The following is an 18,288-nucleotide window of genomic DNA, read 5'->3' as shown; positions in this document are numbered from 1 at the left end:
GGCCAAAAATTTAAAAAATCGGACAATAACCACGCCCACATCCCATATAACGGTAATTTAGAGAAATACAAAATCTTCGATAAATCAGAAAATATTAAAGCTAATTTATTCAAAATTTATGCTTGCAACAATTCTTTACCAAGAAATACGTGTATGGTAAAATTTTGGAAAATGGGCGTGGCACCGCCCACTTATGATCACATATATGTATATCGGTAACCGTTATACGAATTTGTACCAAACTCGGTATTTTTATTTTGAAAATTATTGAAATCGGACTAAAATTACGGCCGCTTTTCATATAACGGTCAATTTCAGAAATGCTTGAAACTGGAATATTTCGAAATTTAAGGACACTAATTTACTCAAAATTGATGCCCCCTTCTTACCATCTAGCGGTAGCTTTCGGAAAGGTGAAAAACATATATTTAATACTTGCGCCGGGTATTTAATGTTCGGCTCCGCCCGAACTTAGACTTTCTTACTTGTTTGTTTTACCTTTATTTGGAATTTGAGTTGCTCTGAAAATTTCAATTGTATAAAGTAGACAAAGTTCAAAAAATGAATCAGGGCCGACGAAATTAGCGAGCGGTTTTAATTGAAATACTTGTACCAGCTTTTAACGGGCGTTCTGTCAAACCAACGCCAAGGGCACAGCCAACGCGAAAGTTCTATGTGGACCGGCCTTAACAATTCACGAGTAAAGTTCAAGACGAAAATGGTATATGCGATCTTTTGCCTTGGATGCAATTTCTAGCAGGCCTGGGATCTGTGGGGACACTTGACACATTTGTATTAGTATACCAATGTTTAGGGCTATGTAAATTATAGTAAACTAACCACAATTCCTTTTCTAATTTAAATTGGAAAAGTATTGCTGAATTTATGTGTAGAAATGTATGTACATATGTATGTATGCATGTGCTGGCACTTGTTTCGAGCACTTTACTTTATCTGTCAAAAATGCTTACTTTCGATATGTATGTAAACGCAAATGTATATTAATTGACATATGGTGGGTATATCGGTATGTAAATAGCATTAACAGTATAAAAAGGTCTGACGGCTGCTGTTTTCTATCATTCACTGCTTGCATTCGCCGCAACAAAGAACTATTCAACACACATCTGAAAAATGGCTTTCAAGGTTAATATACCGACCGCTTAGGATTAGAAAACCTGCTCCAATTATTACATAAGTACATATGTATACGTACATATATAGTACTAATAAAGCTTTATTCTCTTTCTTTGCAGTTTGCTTTCGTACTCGCTTTCGTTGCCATAGCCAACGCCGGATATGCACCTATTGCGCCCATTTACCATACTGCACCTGCCGCTGTTGCCGTCCATGCTGCGCCTATAGCTGTAGCCCAAAAGGTTATTGTTAAATCAGAGGAATACGACCATCATCCACAATACAAGTTCTCTTATGCTGTTGACGACAAGCTGACCGGTGATTCGAAGACCCAAGTGGAGGAACGTGACGGTGATGTTGTGCGCGGTGAATACTCACTCATCGACTCCGATGGATACAAACGTACTGTCCAGTATACTTCGGACCCTGTGAATGGTTTCAACGCTGTGGTGAACCGTGAACCCTTTGTGAACGCTGTTGCTGTGGCCCCAGTTATAAAAACAGTCACTCCAGTAGTTCACTATGCTGCTCCTGCTTTGGTAAAGACAGTAGCACCAGGTGCACACTACACCTCTCCAGTGGCACACTATGCCGCTCAAGATGTGGTTAAGTCTCCTCACTATACTGCTCCCGTTTCTCACTACGCTGCTCCCGTTTCTCACTATGCTGCTCCCGTTTCTCACTACGCTGAGCCAGCCTTAGTAAAGTACCAACATTAAATAATGCAAAACTTTTAAACGTGATTTGAAATTGATTTGGAATGACTGAACGTGTTGATTGTAAAAAATTGTTTTTTAGTATTATGAACTATATCTTTGTACACACATACATAAATATACTCCTATTTATTTCAAAGCAAACGACTTCTGTAATAAAAGTTTACAAACAAATTTTAGTCATAAATGAGTCTTTACGGAGTCCTATTTCGGAGCCTCTACACTCATAATGAGCTCATTTAAGAGTCCGGCATGAGGGTGTTTCCCTATCTCCGAATTAGAGATGGTCACGGGACTATATATTTAATCCCGATCCCGCCCATCCCGAAAATCGATTTTTAAGTCCCGAACCCGCCCATCCCGACGTTTTTCAGAATTGTACCGCGGGTCCCGTGGATTTATCAGGAGTGTCGGGAAGGGATTTTGGTCCCGTCCCGCCCGCCATATTTTTACAGATCTTCCCGATACCGTCCATCCCGGCCAATTTTAAATGATCTCCGCTGGTCCCGCTATCCATATTGGACTCTTATTGGTCTCACATACCGCTCATTTTGGACTCTTAAAACAATTTTTGGCCTCACGAATCATTTCAGACTCTTTTTTTATGGCTCTTATCGGCCTCCTAAATTACTACATCCGGACACTTATTTTAGGTTTTTTTTGAGTCTAATTGAACCCTCTATACTTGCAAAGGCATTTAGCACAAATATCTTTAAATTAACGTACATAAATACTTACGTGCATATACACATTCAAACATGCATTTAATAGCAGCAGATGCAGCTAAATTTTGTTCATTTTTTGTTTTCTAATAATTTTCAATTTCTGTATAAACAAGTTTAGATATAAATTTCGAATATTTATTGTTTTTTTATTGGCACAGGTGCTGGCTCATAACTTGGATCATATATGAATGCTAAAAGATTCATATAAGAGTATACAATTTTTTGTTTTTGAAACTCATATTTCTTACCTGCCTAGGAATCCTTTCGGACTCATATATTCTGAACGCTCAAAATATGTGCGGGGAAGATCTCTTCATGATACAAATAATTTGTATAAACGCGTGATCCCGCGCCATTTTTGCGGGATCATAAATGAGGGATTACACATGCGGGATTTGCGGGACTACAGAAAAAAATTAAAAAGACGAATGCGAGTTGTGAACGTGCTCGCATGGCTATATTATATATATGTATCATATATAAATATATCATTTTATAACCCAGTAGATAATTTCAGGAGCTAAAACCCTACCTGAGAGTCAAGAGGCCTTCCACTCTACATTCCTTTCTCCTTTCTTTTTTCTATGCACTGGCATCAATTATTTCGCTACCCATAGAAAACCTTCCAGAAGGGCTTTTATGGGAAGTACTTTAGATGGATAATCCCTTCTGCAGGGAATCATTTTTCAGCCCTTCATGGGGTGGCCTTTTAGAATAACTTCACTTAAGAAGGCCTGCCTAAATTATCTTCTGAGAAATCATATGTTCAAACAAAAAATGACAGCACTGGCTAAGACGGGGGAATGTGTTTTGAGGTTAGAAGCAAAATTCTGACGTTACGGAGCAAACATGAAATTTTCGATGAAGAACAAAACCAAATGTAACAAGTGAAAACTAAGTACAAAACATAAAAGAATGTAATGTTATTATTGTCCACGTTCGTTGTTTGCTCAATTAATGTTCTTTTTTTTATATACCCTACATACGGCATAACTATTAGGTACATACGTGTATTACCAAAGGAAGTAGGCTAAATACTGTTTTGTTTCAAATGCGAGGCTGTTAGTACTTGCATGTATCAAAGAAAGACTTTTAAAATAAAATTTGGGTTTATTAAGTTTTACAATAATGGCTTAGAATGATGTAATTTACTTGTCCAATGACTTATATGTGAAGCCGTAAAGAATGGTACATATTGCATATTTTAGTGTTAATTATAATCTTTGCTATTGTTTATAGTGTTGCTATTTCTATGCATTAATGTCATGTGCAGTGAATAGAAATAATGAAAGTGAAAGTATTTTTAACTAATATGGTTACGGGTAGACGGGTAAACGGAGAATAACCATAACTTTAAAGGCCTAATTATATTATTATTTTCTTTATAGGAACGAGCTCAATTATCATTTAGCCTTTATGAAATAATGAAAAACTTTGGCTGCGATCGGCTAAATGAAAGATCGCATCAGGCCATCTGATGAAAATTTAAAAGAATTTAATGAAAGATGAGATATTTCATCTCTGAGGTCAAAATTCGTTGGAATAGGTCATGTAGACAAGAAGAACGTTTTTTTAAAGCAAACAAAAGTTGGCTTGAGTTCCGTTTTAAAAACAAAATAAACGTCAATTGTCCGAAAAAGCTCTACAGGCGCGAAGCAAATATTTTAGGAGCTACAGAGAACATATTTCTCGCAACTGCAATAGAAAAAAGACGAATGAAGATATATTCAATAGACTTTTGATTAGTTCCGGCCCTGTTGTATCAATTATGACAAAACTACCCAAAAAAATTGCAGGATTTGCCGAATTGTTAATTATGCAGCATTATAGCGATGATGAAGATGTTGATAGTGATGATGACGCAAGCTAACACTGAAAAAAAGGATTAGTTTCGACAACTAAAGATATTTACTTTGTCTTTAGGTATGTGACTTTTCTAAGCGTACAACGAAAGTTTTGTATCACAGAACCAATCTGAGATTATTGATAAAACTATAGACCGGTTGGGTGAACAGTTAAGACGTTTACTTCTTAAGTGTGACAAAACAAAATCAAGTAATATATTTAGCATAAATGAATATACCAGCATAAAAAATCTGCATACTCAAAATGTTTAATACGTCCTCATATTTATACATACCTATGTATATAATTTAGGAGAAGATATTTCGCTGCAAAGCAATGATTATAAATTATCAGTTTACCTTACAAAATTGCGGAGGAATATTACAGAGTATACGGAAAAAGGTTTATTTTTTTACATTTTTTATTTTGAATAACGTCTGGTCCAACTATTTAGTTTACTATACAGGTATGTAGAGCTATGAATTTAAAAAATACATCAGGGTTTAGTTGAAATATTCGCTTTTGATCACTATGTTTTGTACATTTCCCAGTACTGCAAAGCTTTTGACTGCCATTCAACTGGGAGTGGCCCGCGTGCGCTGGGTTTGGGTCCCGCCACGTTAAAACCCTGCCCAATGAAAAAAAAAACATGCCTCGGGTGATACCCCCTTCTTTTGATGACGATCACGGCAAACATAGGAAGGACTATGGTTTTAGGGTATGCGCTTGAAATATCCGAACCCTTAATCGGGATGGTGCCTCTGCTCGGCTGGTTGATGTTCTAGGGAAAATAAAGGCTGACATCACCGCCATCCACGAAATGCGATGGACGGGGCGAGGAAGGTAAGCGTGGAGCCTTGCGACGTCTACTACAGTTGCCACGTAAAGGAGTGCAATTCGGTGTTGATTTGTTGTGGGAGAGAGACCGGCGTTCACTCTAGTGGACGAAAGTCTAGCCACAATCCGCATCAAGGCGAGATTCTTCAACACATCATTCATATGTGCCAATGCCCCGACGGAAGAGAGGGACGAGGCATCCAAGGCTCTCTTGGCTTAGAGCGTACATATTAGCTGAGGGTGATCGACTTCGCCGGGGCCCGAAACTTGGCAGTATGTATTACTGGGTTCTAGCATAAAAAGATCCTTCAAGCTACATGGATGTCTCCACATCGGAAAACGGGAAACCAAATCGAGGATGTTGTGATAGACGGAAGGGAAAAAGGACCCCCAACAATCCAAGGAAAGTTCAACGTCGAAAATCTGCAATCAAAACAGACGGCCAATGGATTCGGCGCTCGACCCTAACACCTGCTGTGAGAGAGCACTCTTCAACAAACCGACTTGCGGGATCACTGGAACCACATTTCCCGCTCATTACTGGTACGATGAGGAGTGTGAGAAAATGCTTGAAATGCTGGCCGACAGAAAAAACACCCGAAATTTTTAGCAGAGAGTTGAGCGACTTACGGAAGGTTTCAAGACTCTTGTAGGAACAACCATGGCAACCTAGTGACCGATGTCCAGAACGTACTCAGATTATGGAGGGAACACTTTTCGACCCTTTTGAATGGCAGAAGCACTGAAAGAAGTGGAGAAGACGACCACGAGGTCCCAGTCGATTACGATGGAGTCGATATCCCAGCGCCTGACTACGACGAAAAGTGCCAAAGCTGCTTGAGCTGAGGGTCTGTCATCTGAGCTATTTAATTACGATGGCAAGGAGGTAACAAGGTGCATGCCCGACGACTGGAATTCAAGTGCGCTCTGCCCAATCCAAAAGAAAGGCGACCCCGCAATGCGTGCCAACTACCGCGGGATCAGCCTTCTAAGCATAGCTTGCAAGGTCTTATCGAATGTATTGCCTACCATACACCAGGTATTCACAATACGCCAAATCTTGGAAAAGACCCGCGATCGGCACTCACCACTTATTTGTCGACTTTAAAGCCGCTTTCGACAGCACTAAAAGGAGTTTCCTATATGCCGCCATGTCTGAATTTGGCATCCCCTCAAAACTCATACGGCTGTGAAAAATGACGTTGAGCAATACCACCAGCTCTGCTCTGTTGCTGTTCGCCACCAGACGGGGTTTTAGACAGGACGACTTCTTTAATCTGATGTTGGAGAAGATAATAAGATCTGCAGAACTGAACTGCTCAGGAACAATTTACTACAAGAGCGTACAATTGCTGGCTTATGCCGATGATACTGACATCATCGGTAAGAAAAACCGCGAAGTCTGTCCTGGCATTTTCAAGTTGGACAAGGAAGCAAAGCGAATGGGTCTGGTGGTAAACGACGACAAGACGAAGTATCTCCTGTCATCAAACAAAGAATCAGCACATTCGCGCCTTGGCTCACGTCACTTTTTACAGTTATAATTTCGAGAAAGTAGAGAATTTCGTTTACTTGGGAACCAGCATTAACACCGATAATAATGCCAGCATGGAAATCCAACGCAGAATCGCTCTTGCCAACAAGTACTGCTTTGGACTGAGTAGGAAATTCAGGAGTAAAGTCCTCTCTCGACGTACGAAAACCACACTATAAGTCACTCATCATGCCCGTGCTGGTATGTGGCGAATTAAAATACAGCGGCTCAACTGGCTTGACCATGTCGTTCGAATGGACACCGACGCCCCACCTCTGAAAGTATTCTGGCTTCACTTGGCATTTCCAATTGGCGTCAGTTGGCCAAAATCGCTTTGGTGGTTACAGCGCCAGATAAGAAGAAGAAGAAGAGAATACATCTATAACCTTATCAGTCACACAGTGTTATAATCCCGACGAAATCCTTGACGGTGGTACATGACGGTAGGAAGTTTAGTTTGGGTTAAAGTCTCACACTGACGGGGTTAGGCTTTCGATGCTTCCTCCTCGTAAAATAAGCATGCTCAGTAAAAAGTTAACAATTTAAATCGACGAATAGTTTTATATAAACTTTTGTGAACATCTGTTTATTTGATTTTTGTGCAACAAAGGGTTACAATAATTTGAAGCTATAATAAAAAATTTTTCTGTAAGTAAGTTATTGGTTTTGATTTTTTTTGGTATCGGCCCCCTCCCCCCTCCCTACCTCCCCCTAAATTTCGTTCTGGCTTCGCTCATGCCTACATACATGTTAATCCAGGCAATAGGCTACCTATGTGCCAAATTTCAAGGAAATCGCACCTTAAATGAGATTTTATGGAATAGATCGGTCCCTGGTCCACCTGCCGGAAAAAAGTAAATTTTTTAAAATAAACAAGTAAAAAAGGCTGAGTTCAGGCAAAGCCAAACATTATATACCGGGAGCACATATTGAAAATTACCGCTACATGGCAAGCAGGGCCAATATATTATTTTTTTTTTATCCTCGATGAAAAATTTGCGTAAATATGTGACACTTCAATGGATTTGAAAAAAATATATGACCGCTTCAGAATGGGTACTTTGCGCACGTTCCGCTCAAGGATGAAACTGACAGTTGAGTAGACTGTGTGTGTTTGCATAGAGAGCGTCAGATTGGCAACCCCGCGTCGACGGACCCAACGAACTTTGGCCGACACTCAACTTTTGACGCACGTGAGTACGTCACTGATGATAGTTCTATACAACTGTCCCTTGTGTTTCCACAAGACAAGACAATTGGGAATATGTATCAATTTTCACCTTGTTTGAGTAAAGTAGTCGTCCGGACCAGGGTTGTTGCGAATATTCGCATTCGCATTCGCAACCGCGGAGATTCCGCATTTGTTTTAACATTCGCATTCGCAATAATCAATGCGGATCTTTTGCGAATGCGAATATTGAAGGGACCGAAAATAACAGTTATTTTTTTACGAGTTAAACTTGGCCAAATATTTTTTATTCGGAAATTAAAGTCCTTTCTGGATAATAAACAAACCGCTTATCAAAATTAAACAAGTTTGGTATCAAATGAAATAGGACTCTAAATATAGCTCTAAAACTGAACTGTCTAAACGAGCAAAGCCACCTATTGAAAAATATTTCAATAAAAATTGTTAATTAATTACCATTGAACAAACCTTGGGTCAGGTATATGAATTTCTTTAGTATTAAATGATAAAAAAAAATGTATATAAATAGAGGCGGTAACCTTCGTTCGTTATTTCTGTTTAAAAGCTATTTCAGTCCTCTTTCATATGATACCAAATATGTTTAATTATGATAAGTGGTTTGTTTATTATCCGGAAAGGACTTTTATTTCCCAATAAAAAATATTAGGCCAACAAATAACTAATCACTGTTATTTTCGGCCCCTGGAATATTGCGCAAGTGCACTGATAAAACGTATATCTGGTCAGTCACAGAAGAAAGGATTGAAAATGACTTGCAAAAACTGAAATCGAAAAACGCTGTTGACGCTACAGGTTCTCCAAATTCAGAAACAACCAAAAGAATGAGAATGAAAAATTCTTTGGAAAACAACGGTGTTAAAACAACGATCTTGTCATGATGCTAGATTGTGAAGATGAAAGTCAGGAGGATACATTCGACATTTGCAGCCCCGATGCAATTCTCAAAAAGGAAAAAAATAAAAATAAATATAACTGAAAGTCCTCTCAACTGGTGCAGTGTCAATCGAAAAGAATTTACAATTTTGTAAAATTTCCAGTTTTTCAAGTTTGTCGCCTCGAGCGAGTAGTTATTTAGTGGCGCAGGTTTTTTTTTCTTTATTGTTTGCGTTTAAGTACTAAATAATACTTATACATACATTCTCAAAAAAATATATTTTATGAGAGAATTTAGCTCATGTAGTTTATAAATTTTACGCATACAGTTGTGTGACTATTTAATTGAAAACAAAAATAATAACAAAATAAATAAATATTATAAAGTTTATCTACACATTAGGGATATAACTACAATAGAAAAAATATATAAAGAGACAGCAAAAGTAAGGAACCATTCTGTGTAACTATATGGACTCATTTTCGATCTATAACTTAATGTTGTAAAAGCTTACAGATTTTATGTGATGTCGAAGTTATAATTTTGAAGAAGCAGCATTGTCACATATTTTTTGAATGCATCTGCATTAGTACACGCTTTAACATTTCCTGGTAATTTGTTAAATAGTTTTGCACCATAGTTGCGAATAGAGTTTGCACTATTCCTTGTTCTTAAAAACGTACTTCTGATGTTCGTTATATTTCGAAGACTATATGCTGAAGTGCTAGTTACGTTTAGATCGAGGTTGTTTTTTATCAGATTATTTTTAATTTTGAAGACTACTAACAGTGTTTGCAAAATACAGTTTTTTTTATGTTTGGCCTGTTTAATTTACGACCCTTTAAAAACTTTGTGTTAAATACAACTACACAAAAACATTATAAAAAATTACTAAACTTTCAATTTTGCATTTTAACTAAATCACCTAATTTACTCACCTAAATTATTTCTTAAAAATACTTGGCATCCGCATTCGCATCCGCATCCGCGGATGTTAGCTTTTAAACATCCGCATCCGCATCCGCGGATGTCTAAAATTCCAAATTCGCAACATCCCTAGTCCAGACAATAAACTGTTTGCGAAAAGCCAAAGACAGTGACGAACACATCAAGAGAAGTGTGAATATATTATTCAAAAAAATTGTGAATGTTTTGCTATTGTATCTGCAAAAGTGATTTGTGTAAACCCCAAGTACGCGGCCATGGGGAATAGCTGATTTTTGTTTGCAGACGCAACACCTTCATTGTGGCGTATCTCTACGCTACGTGCACCACTTTTCCTTCGCATGCTTTTCCGCTATTGACGTACAACTTGGGTCCACTTGTCAAATAAGGTTAAATTGACTACACAACAGCGTAATTTTCGGGGTTTTCATTTTAGCGATTTAAAAATTTTGAACAGAATTTATAAAGCATTTTCACATTATCTTAGCTTACGGCTCATTCGTAATTCATAAACAAATCAACTAATTTTGCCACGTAAAATTTGTCAATAAACGCGAAATTCGCGAAAATTCAACCAATTTCAAAAATTTGCTATCATAATCAGTGTTGCCGTTTTAGCCCTTTGGTGGCTAAATTTGGCTACCAAATTCTTTTTTTGGCCACAAAAATTTGAAATTGCCCGTAGCCCTTTTTTTAGCCCTTTTCAAAATTTATTCATCATGGACATTAAAATTTTTTATATGATTTTCATGAATTTAACTCTTCGCTCATAAAGCGAACGCCTTTCCTTTAAGGCAAATAAACTGTTCATTGTGTCGCTAGCTTAAGTGGTGGAAAAAGTTTGTTTATCGGTTGCTTCTTTTACCTTTAAGTAACGCAGAAGTTGAAAGGACGTTTTCTATAATAAATTTCGTTAAAAATAAGCACAGAAATAAAATGAATTTTGCAATGTTAAACGCTTTATTAACTGTAAGATATGGCTTAAAAAATGTACAGAAATGTTGTCATGATTTTGATTTTACAGATGATATCGTCAGGTTAATGAGAAATGAACAAAATTGTAACGACGAAGAATCGCTTAGCGATGATAGTATTGGTATAGATATAAATATTTAATGTGTTAAAAAAAATGTTTATAGATTAAATTATTTTACTATGAGTTCATTAAATGAATACCCTTTTGTTTGTTTGATACATACAGCGTCGGACAATAATAAAGCACCGACATTTTAATTCTTTGTAAATTATAACATAACATTTTAAAAATTTCTTTTACAAATGGATATTTTTCGAAGCATAGTTTGAAATTATTTAAGTTATTTAGTATTGTCCGACACTGTATATAGATATGATTCTAGTACTTATGTATTCTTAATGTGATCTCATTTTTTTGTTTATGTAAGAAATTAATTTTTAAACTGTACATACATATGTATATGTATGTTTTTTACGTTTCTGGGCCGTTATCTTATCCATTAACGATTTAACTATACTTTAAAATAGGTAAGTTGGCGGCCCATAATATGCTTTAGGTGTTACACAACAAGTTTTTTTGTTGAATAAAATATTAATTCTTTCCAGAGTTCATTGTTTTTCTATATCATTACTTATAGAAAATGTTTGCGTGTATACTTATATATTTATATGTAGGTAAAAAAATTTAGCTACCATTTTTAGCCACAACGACGATTTTTAGCTCTTTTTTAGCCCTTTTTTAGCCTGAATTTAGCTACCGCTAAAAATGTTTCGCGGCAACACTGATCATAATATAAAATTTGTTAATCAGATTTATTAGAAAAGATTTGGGCATGCATTTTCATCATCAATTTAATTTCATTATAATAAGGTGCAAGTTCGACGTTGCGAATTTTCTTCGAGTATTTTAGAACATAAGTATTTTGTGTGGATGAAAATGCGAAACGCCTCCAACAAAAAAAGTCTCAAAAATCAGCGCGAATTTTGAGGAACTTTAAACGTTCACTTTTTGGATTGAAATTGAATGAGCTATAAAACTTCTTACCCTAAAATTTTCTGTCAGCCTGGCAGGGTTGAAAAACTTATATCTGAAGTAGCGTTACTACATTAACCAAAAATACAAGATCGGTGGTGCGATTCACTACGCGATTTTAACAACTCTTGTTGTTGTTAAGTCAGCTAAACGACAATTTTAACAATTTAGCTATTCAGTAAACGTTTCCCTAACAATATTCGTTAGCGCCAAATCTGCTGTTGTCGCTAACGATAACGAAGGCCGCTAATTTGACGACGTCTAGATTGGTGTTGTTAATAAAACATAACAAGTAATTTTTAGCAAAAAAAAAAACCGACTTCAACTCCCATATAAAAAAAAATTTATATATATACATATATCTCTTGATCCACTGATCGGACCTCAACCAGATTAGTATGGGACCACCTCTGAGACACTACCGAAATCGGTTGACGTGGTCCAAAGTTATGCGGTAACATACATAAAAAAAATTAATAAATAAATATTCCGACGAACTGATAACCTCCTCCTTTTTTGGAAGTCGGTTAAAAATGCACAGCACCGCCAGCAAAAAAATATCAAAAAACAAAGGATTTTTCAGAAACATCAAACTTGCACTTTATTGTACTAAAATTAATGGGCTACAAAACTGCATATATAATTTGTTTATTATTCTGATAAACAACTTTAAGTTTTACGAAAGTTTTTTGACTTTTGTTTAAATGTTGCACAAGGTTTGAAACTAGAGTTTATACGGTTTTAGGTACAGAATGCACTATTAAAACAAGTAATACAAATTAAATAACAACAAAAAATAGTTTGTTACAACTTGTCTATACATATGTATGTGTGCCGGTTATAATTTTCCAATAGGGCGTAAACAAATACAGAAAACTGGAATTTAAAAGGTGATAAGTCTATTTTTTCAATCTTACAGGAAATGAATATGCCTTGAATTTAAAGGAATTGAATAATTAAAGTTTTCAATTTAATACGTGTACATCGTTTATTAAAAATATAAATATCATATATATATGTTAACATTTAAAAATTTCGTTATTAATCATCATGACACTAGCATAATAAAATCAGTCCTCAAAATAAATATGTACAAAATGTGCATACAGTGATTTTTTTTAATATTAACAATCATGTTAAATGTTTTTTGTAAACTTTTTATTTACAGCTGCGTGTAAAATATGGCAACAAAATTCAAAATTATGGTGTTTGCTACTTCTGTGTATTTATTTATTATTTTAATTAATTTTATTTTTAGTAGTTCCATCTACTATATTTCAACAGAAACCACATAAATAACAGTTTCAAAGCTTGCATAAAATTCACAAAAATTATTCAAACTTAAAAAAATGTACACCAAGCTTTCTAACCTTTTATTGAGAACCGTTATAAGATTTTCGGGTATGCCGTTTTGTAGCCAATTCTTTTTTAGTCTAACAAAGTGCAAGTCTCAAGTCGCTAAAAGTTACCGTTGATTTTTTAGGATGTTTTTTGTGGAGGGTGTTGCGCATTTTCTTCCACATAAAATGCCTGTGAACTTTGGGCTTACACGAGCGCCTTGGCATATGCAATGGATTTGTGCCCAATAGCGGCAGCACAGTTAGTGAATCGCACAATCGTTACTGCAAACAACAAAAATTGTTAGCTTAGTGAATCGCACTACAGGTAAGAACGCGACGTTGTATTTGTAACTGGTTTTGAGAGCAGTAGATTGAGTAAGGAAAATGAATTAGCAACACGAGTTTACGGGGTGTGCATAGCTCAGTAGTTAACGCTTCTGACTTTGCACATCGATGACGCGGGTTCGATCCCTGCTGAAGTCTAGAAAAAAGAAGTCTGATGAGGAGATGTGGTGATCTCCGAAATAGCTGCTATAAGTTCTACCGCTTAGACTTTGTTGCTTTTTCCATTTTTCTTAATAAAATAATCGTGATACAAAGCTCTATAAAAGATATTAAAATTAAATGTTAATAAGCCACAATAAAATTGACAACAGTTATTTTGTTTGCTTGTCCGGTCTCGTCGGGCAATATTCTTTTTTAGGGATATATTTTGGATCCTTTTTTATTAACCTCTGTTTTAAAACTGTCCACCTAAGTCTGCTTTCTCCGCTTTTTAAAGTCGAAGTTTAACATCCTTCAAAAGGGATTCCGAGCAGAAATGTTCAACAGAAAGTTATTGAGAGAGTCGATAAAAAGTCTATTAGTTTAATGGAATATTATTTGTAAAAGATCTGGTGGAAAGACTCGATGCACCGCTAGTTTCTTCGTTCTGTTTTCTCCATCAGTAAAAATAACTTAATATTATAAGAAAACGAATGCGGAAAGTGCGCTCGGTACTAAATGCTTTCGTCGGAGCTAAGTACTGAGATTTACAGAACTATATGTCCTCAAATTTCAGTGCCCTTGTAAGATCATTAGAAGGACTATGAAACTTGACAATAACACCTATACTCAACTTCGACGAGAACTTATGGTTCTTTAGCACACTTTACCGCGTTCATTTTTATAAGCTTTTATTTAACTTGGTCATCCCGCGCAAATCGCGGAAATTTCCAATCGATTTTAAACTGACTTCCTGACAAGTTAGAGACTTGAAATTTTCAGCATAGTTCCAATCACGATGACAATGCAATTTAAAATGTAAATGAATTCTCCATATGGTCCAGGGGTCTTAATTCAAAGGCGGTCAAAAAATAGCTAACAGAGCGTAATTTGCCAAAGAACTTAAAACCAATATAAAATTGTTAAAGGTGCCGGCGCGCCGCGGCGGTAGTGTAGCAAAGCTATTCCTACTCTAGATATGAACCTCGTTGTAGGCATCATATCAAGGAGATACAATTAAAAGACTCCAGATGTCGCCCCGCCAGAAGAAGTTAAATATTGCGCCTAATATATGCCATGCTACAGCGAAAATGGACGACACGCTATTTCTTTAAATAAAATTAATTGCTGCTATATGTACATATGTATGTTTATACAAAACGTAAGCAAACAACATTTTGCTTGCCAAGTCTTCTGTTCTCTTTCATTGCAAGTTGAATTATTTTAATATCTATTGCAAAATTTTGTACATAAAATAAAATAACACTTTTTAATATACAACGCTTTTATAAATAGACTAAAAATTATAAAATAAAATGATGTAAAAAAAAATATTTTTTAAAAACAAGCTTTTATTTAACCTGTACAATCAAACGAATAAAATGAATTAGTGTAACAAAAGATTTTTTAGCAAGAAAATTTTGTCAAAACTGCACTAAAATGAATAAAATAAAATAAGTTAAGGTCTCGTTAAAGTTACTAAAAGCCATTTAGTGACAGGAGTTATTCAAACTCTAATGAAAATTACTAACAACTTGTACTAATTTACTTCGTTTTTTAAAAAACCTTGTCGGCGAATTCAGCGTACGTGCATAATTGGTTAGGTATGTATGTGTGCAAAAAAGTGTGCAGGTAAAAGTGTCACCGTTTTTGAAATATTTAAATTTTTTGAATTAAAAAAAACTCGTGCCTCTTCATGTATTTTCTTTAACTGCATCTACAAACAAGCCCATACTTAGTAAATTTTTTATGTAAAATACTACCAGATAGTTGCTTCTCCATATTCAAATGCAATGTAGTAAAAATATATTAAGGAACCATTATAAAATTAGGACTATTTTGGGATTTTTAACTTATTGATATTTTTTTCCCCAACTTTGACTATCTCTGGTGAAAAAAAATGTACTGAGCTATAACTTTACATTACATAAAAAAATTGCTCATTTAATAAATATTTCAGAAATGTGCCACTCTTACTATTTCGAATAGAAAAAAAGTTATAGCCGCTTTTGTGGGTAAAGGACTGAGACACGCTAGAATGTATTTAATAGATTTAAATTTAAGTTGGTCTTGTTACCGACCAGTGACATGCTAAATAGTACAAAGGTACATTATTACTTGCTCCTGGCATTATTTTGTGTTACTTACCGGGATTCGGACTAGAGTAAATAACAAGGGCTATATCTATATTTTTTGTGAAGTATGGGTTCACGTGAAATAAAACCTACATGAGTTGTTTGCAGAAAAATTTATTCATTTATTAATAAAATATGCTCAAATTGGCTACCTTCTACTCTAATAGAAGCTTGGCACCTTTTAAGAAAATACGCTTTTAGAGATCCTAAACTCAATTGGGCTATCTCAGCAGCAGCTCCATTTATTTGTTCCCGAAAATGATCTTCGTTTTGAATTATTTTTGAATAAATTTTGTTCTTAAGACAGCCTCAGTAGAAAAAATCGAATGGATTCAGGTCTGGCGATCGAGCGGGCCACGTGATTGGCCCGTATCGTCCAATCCATCGGCGAGGATAAGTTTCGTCTAAATGAGCTCTTACTTCACGCCCGTAGTGAGCAGGGCATCCGTCATTTTGCTGCCATAGTCTTCGCAACAGGTTTAAGGGTACATCTTCTAAAAGAGTTGAAAGCCGTTCCTGAAGGAATTTTAAATAAATGTGGGAGTTGAGCGTTGGCGGCAGTTCCACAGGTCCCAATATCTGACAATTAAAAATACCGCACCATATATTTATTTTGTGCTGGTACTGCGAACGATCTTATGTCATTTCCTGAGGATTGTCTATCTTCCAACTGTGAAGGTTATGTAAATTAAAATAACCATCACGTTTGCATGATGATTCATCGCTCCAAATTATTTTAATAAAAAAGTTGGGTTCTGAATCATGCATTCGCAACATTTCACGGAAAAATCTAGCCTTCGACAGGTAATCTCTTTCTTGTAGAGCATGAACACGTTGAATGTGGTAGGGATGGTATTTTATAGCTTTGTGAACTGTAGTTTTTGGTATTCCAGTCCGTCTTTCCATCATTCTCACTGAAGTCGATGGACCTAGTTGCACTTCCTCTAACACAACTTTAACATCTACCGTTGCAGTACGTCCTGTCTCGCCGCCACGCCTTCCAGGTATGCGACCTTAAAAAAGTGAAAAATGATAGTTAACAAGCAAGCAAACAAGAAAGGTGTAAAAATCACTTACCTTCATATATTTCTCTATGGGTCCGGGCGAATACTTCAAGACCCGGATGTCGACGATTGGGATATCGCTCTGCATAGAGTCTTTGAGCAGCTCTGGCACTACAGCAAGCTTCACCGTAAATTAGGTGAATATCCGCATATTCATGCGACGTATACTGCGTGTTCTCTGTCATAGTATTAATAACACAATGTTCGAAGGGTCCAATTTCACAAAATCCACTTTCATTATTTTCGGTAAGTAAGACAAAATAATGTCAGGAGCAAGTAATAATGTACCTTTGTACTATTTAGCATGGCATTGGTCGGTAACAAGACCAACTTAAATTTAAATCTATTAAGTACGTATTACCCACAAACAGTGCACGGACTTCAAAAAAAATTAATATTGGTAGATTTTATATACAAAAATTGGTAGAAGTAGGTAGATTTTTTTAAAAGAAACATTATTATATAGTTTTTACTCATTTAGGATAAATGAAACATAATTCAGGTAAGATGGTGTTACCTAAGCAGCATAATTTTCGCCTTGGGGATTTTTAGTGTCAAAATTATGTATTTGTTGTAATTCTTATTGTCATTATGGGTATAGTTTGTTAGTGGAATTTTTGTTTTTGAACTTTTGCTGTTACCTTATTATATGAATTCGCCTTGGAATAAATTGTATTTCTTTATAAAACAATAAAACATTCAACAAAAAAGTTATAAATATGTAGTACATAAAAGTGGGTCCAAATCATGGCATCCGTGATCGAACGAAACACGATTCGAATCGAATGAAACAAAATGACAGCTGTTTTCTCTCAAATACATTTTAAGCTGAAAAAGCGAATTCGCTGCCAAAAGCTGTAAAGAAAATTCCGATTCGAATTTGATTCGATCCCGGATGTCTTGATTCGGCCCTGTTTTACAATAAAACAAACAATTAATCTGCACTTCAAAATTTTTTTATTAAAATTAGTTTTGAAATGAGTTAAGTTTGCACACCCTTCCTTTGGCAGTCTCCCACAAAAAACGTATTGCAAACGAAAAATATGTCCATAAACAGTTGGTTACACTGAGAAAATGATACAGGTAAAACGCAAGTTTTTAAAAGAAATTGTAAAATAAAATTTTGTGATATAATTTTACTTTATACAAAATAAAAAATACAGTATTCGTACTTACGAAACGAAACATTCGCAAAACAAAAACGATCGTTACTTCACTTTTTTTACTGAGGAGAACAAACGACATTATAGAAATAGCGTCAGAAATGCGCATTTTAAAAACTAAAATAAAACATTTTAGAATATTGTCCCAACAAGTTGTAGTGCGGCACAATTTTCAACAGGAAAAATAAAACTAGACATTTTTAAAATACAAACGTTAATTTATATTCAGTCAATTAGGCATGATACAATAATTTTTAGAAGGTAGTTTCACT

General features: G+C 35.6%; 1 protein-coding gene across 1 annotated transcript; it reads left to right on the top strand.

The window, feature by feature from the left end:
* The first annotated feature begins 1,099 nt into the window (after window positions 1–1,099).
* Window positions 1,100–1,906, top strand: LOC118738087 (larval cuticle protein A2B-like). The gene is made up of 2 exons (XM_036469007.1): window positions 1,100–1,146; window positions 1,257–1,906. The coding sequence occupies exons 1-2, from the start codon at window positions 1,135–1,137 to the stop codon at window positions 1,854–1,856; spliced, it is 612 nt and encodes a 203-aa protein (XP_036324900.1). The 5' UTR covers window positions 1,100–1,134; the 3' UTR covers window positions 1,857–1,906.
* Window positions 1,907–18,288: the final 16,382 nt, after the last annotated feature.

Source organism: Rhagoletis pomonella, unplaced genomic scaffold (assembly GCF_013731165.1).
Source record: "Rhagoletis pomonella isolate Grant_MI unplaced genomic scaffold, Rhpom_1.0 Rhpom_scaffold_00004, whole genome shotgun sequence".
NCBI lineage: Eukaryota > Metazoa > Arthropoda > Insecta > Diptera > Tephritidae > Rhagoletis > Rhagoletis pomonella.
Note: the sequence above shows the minus strand (reverse complement) of the source record. Positions and strands in the feature narration are given on the sequence as shown.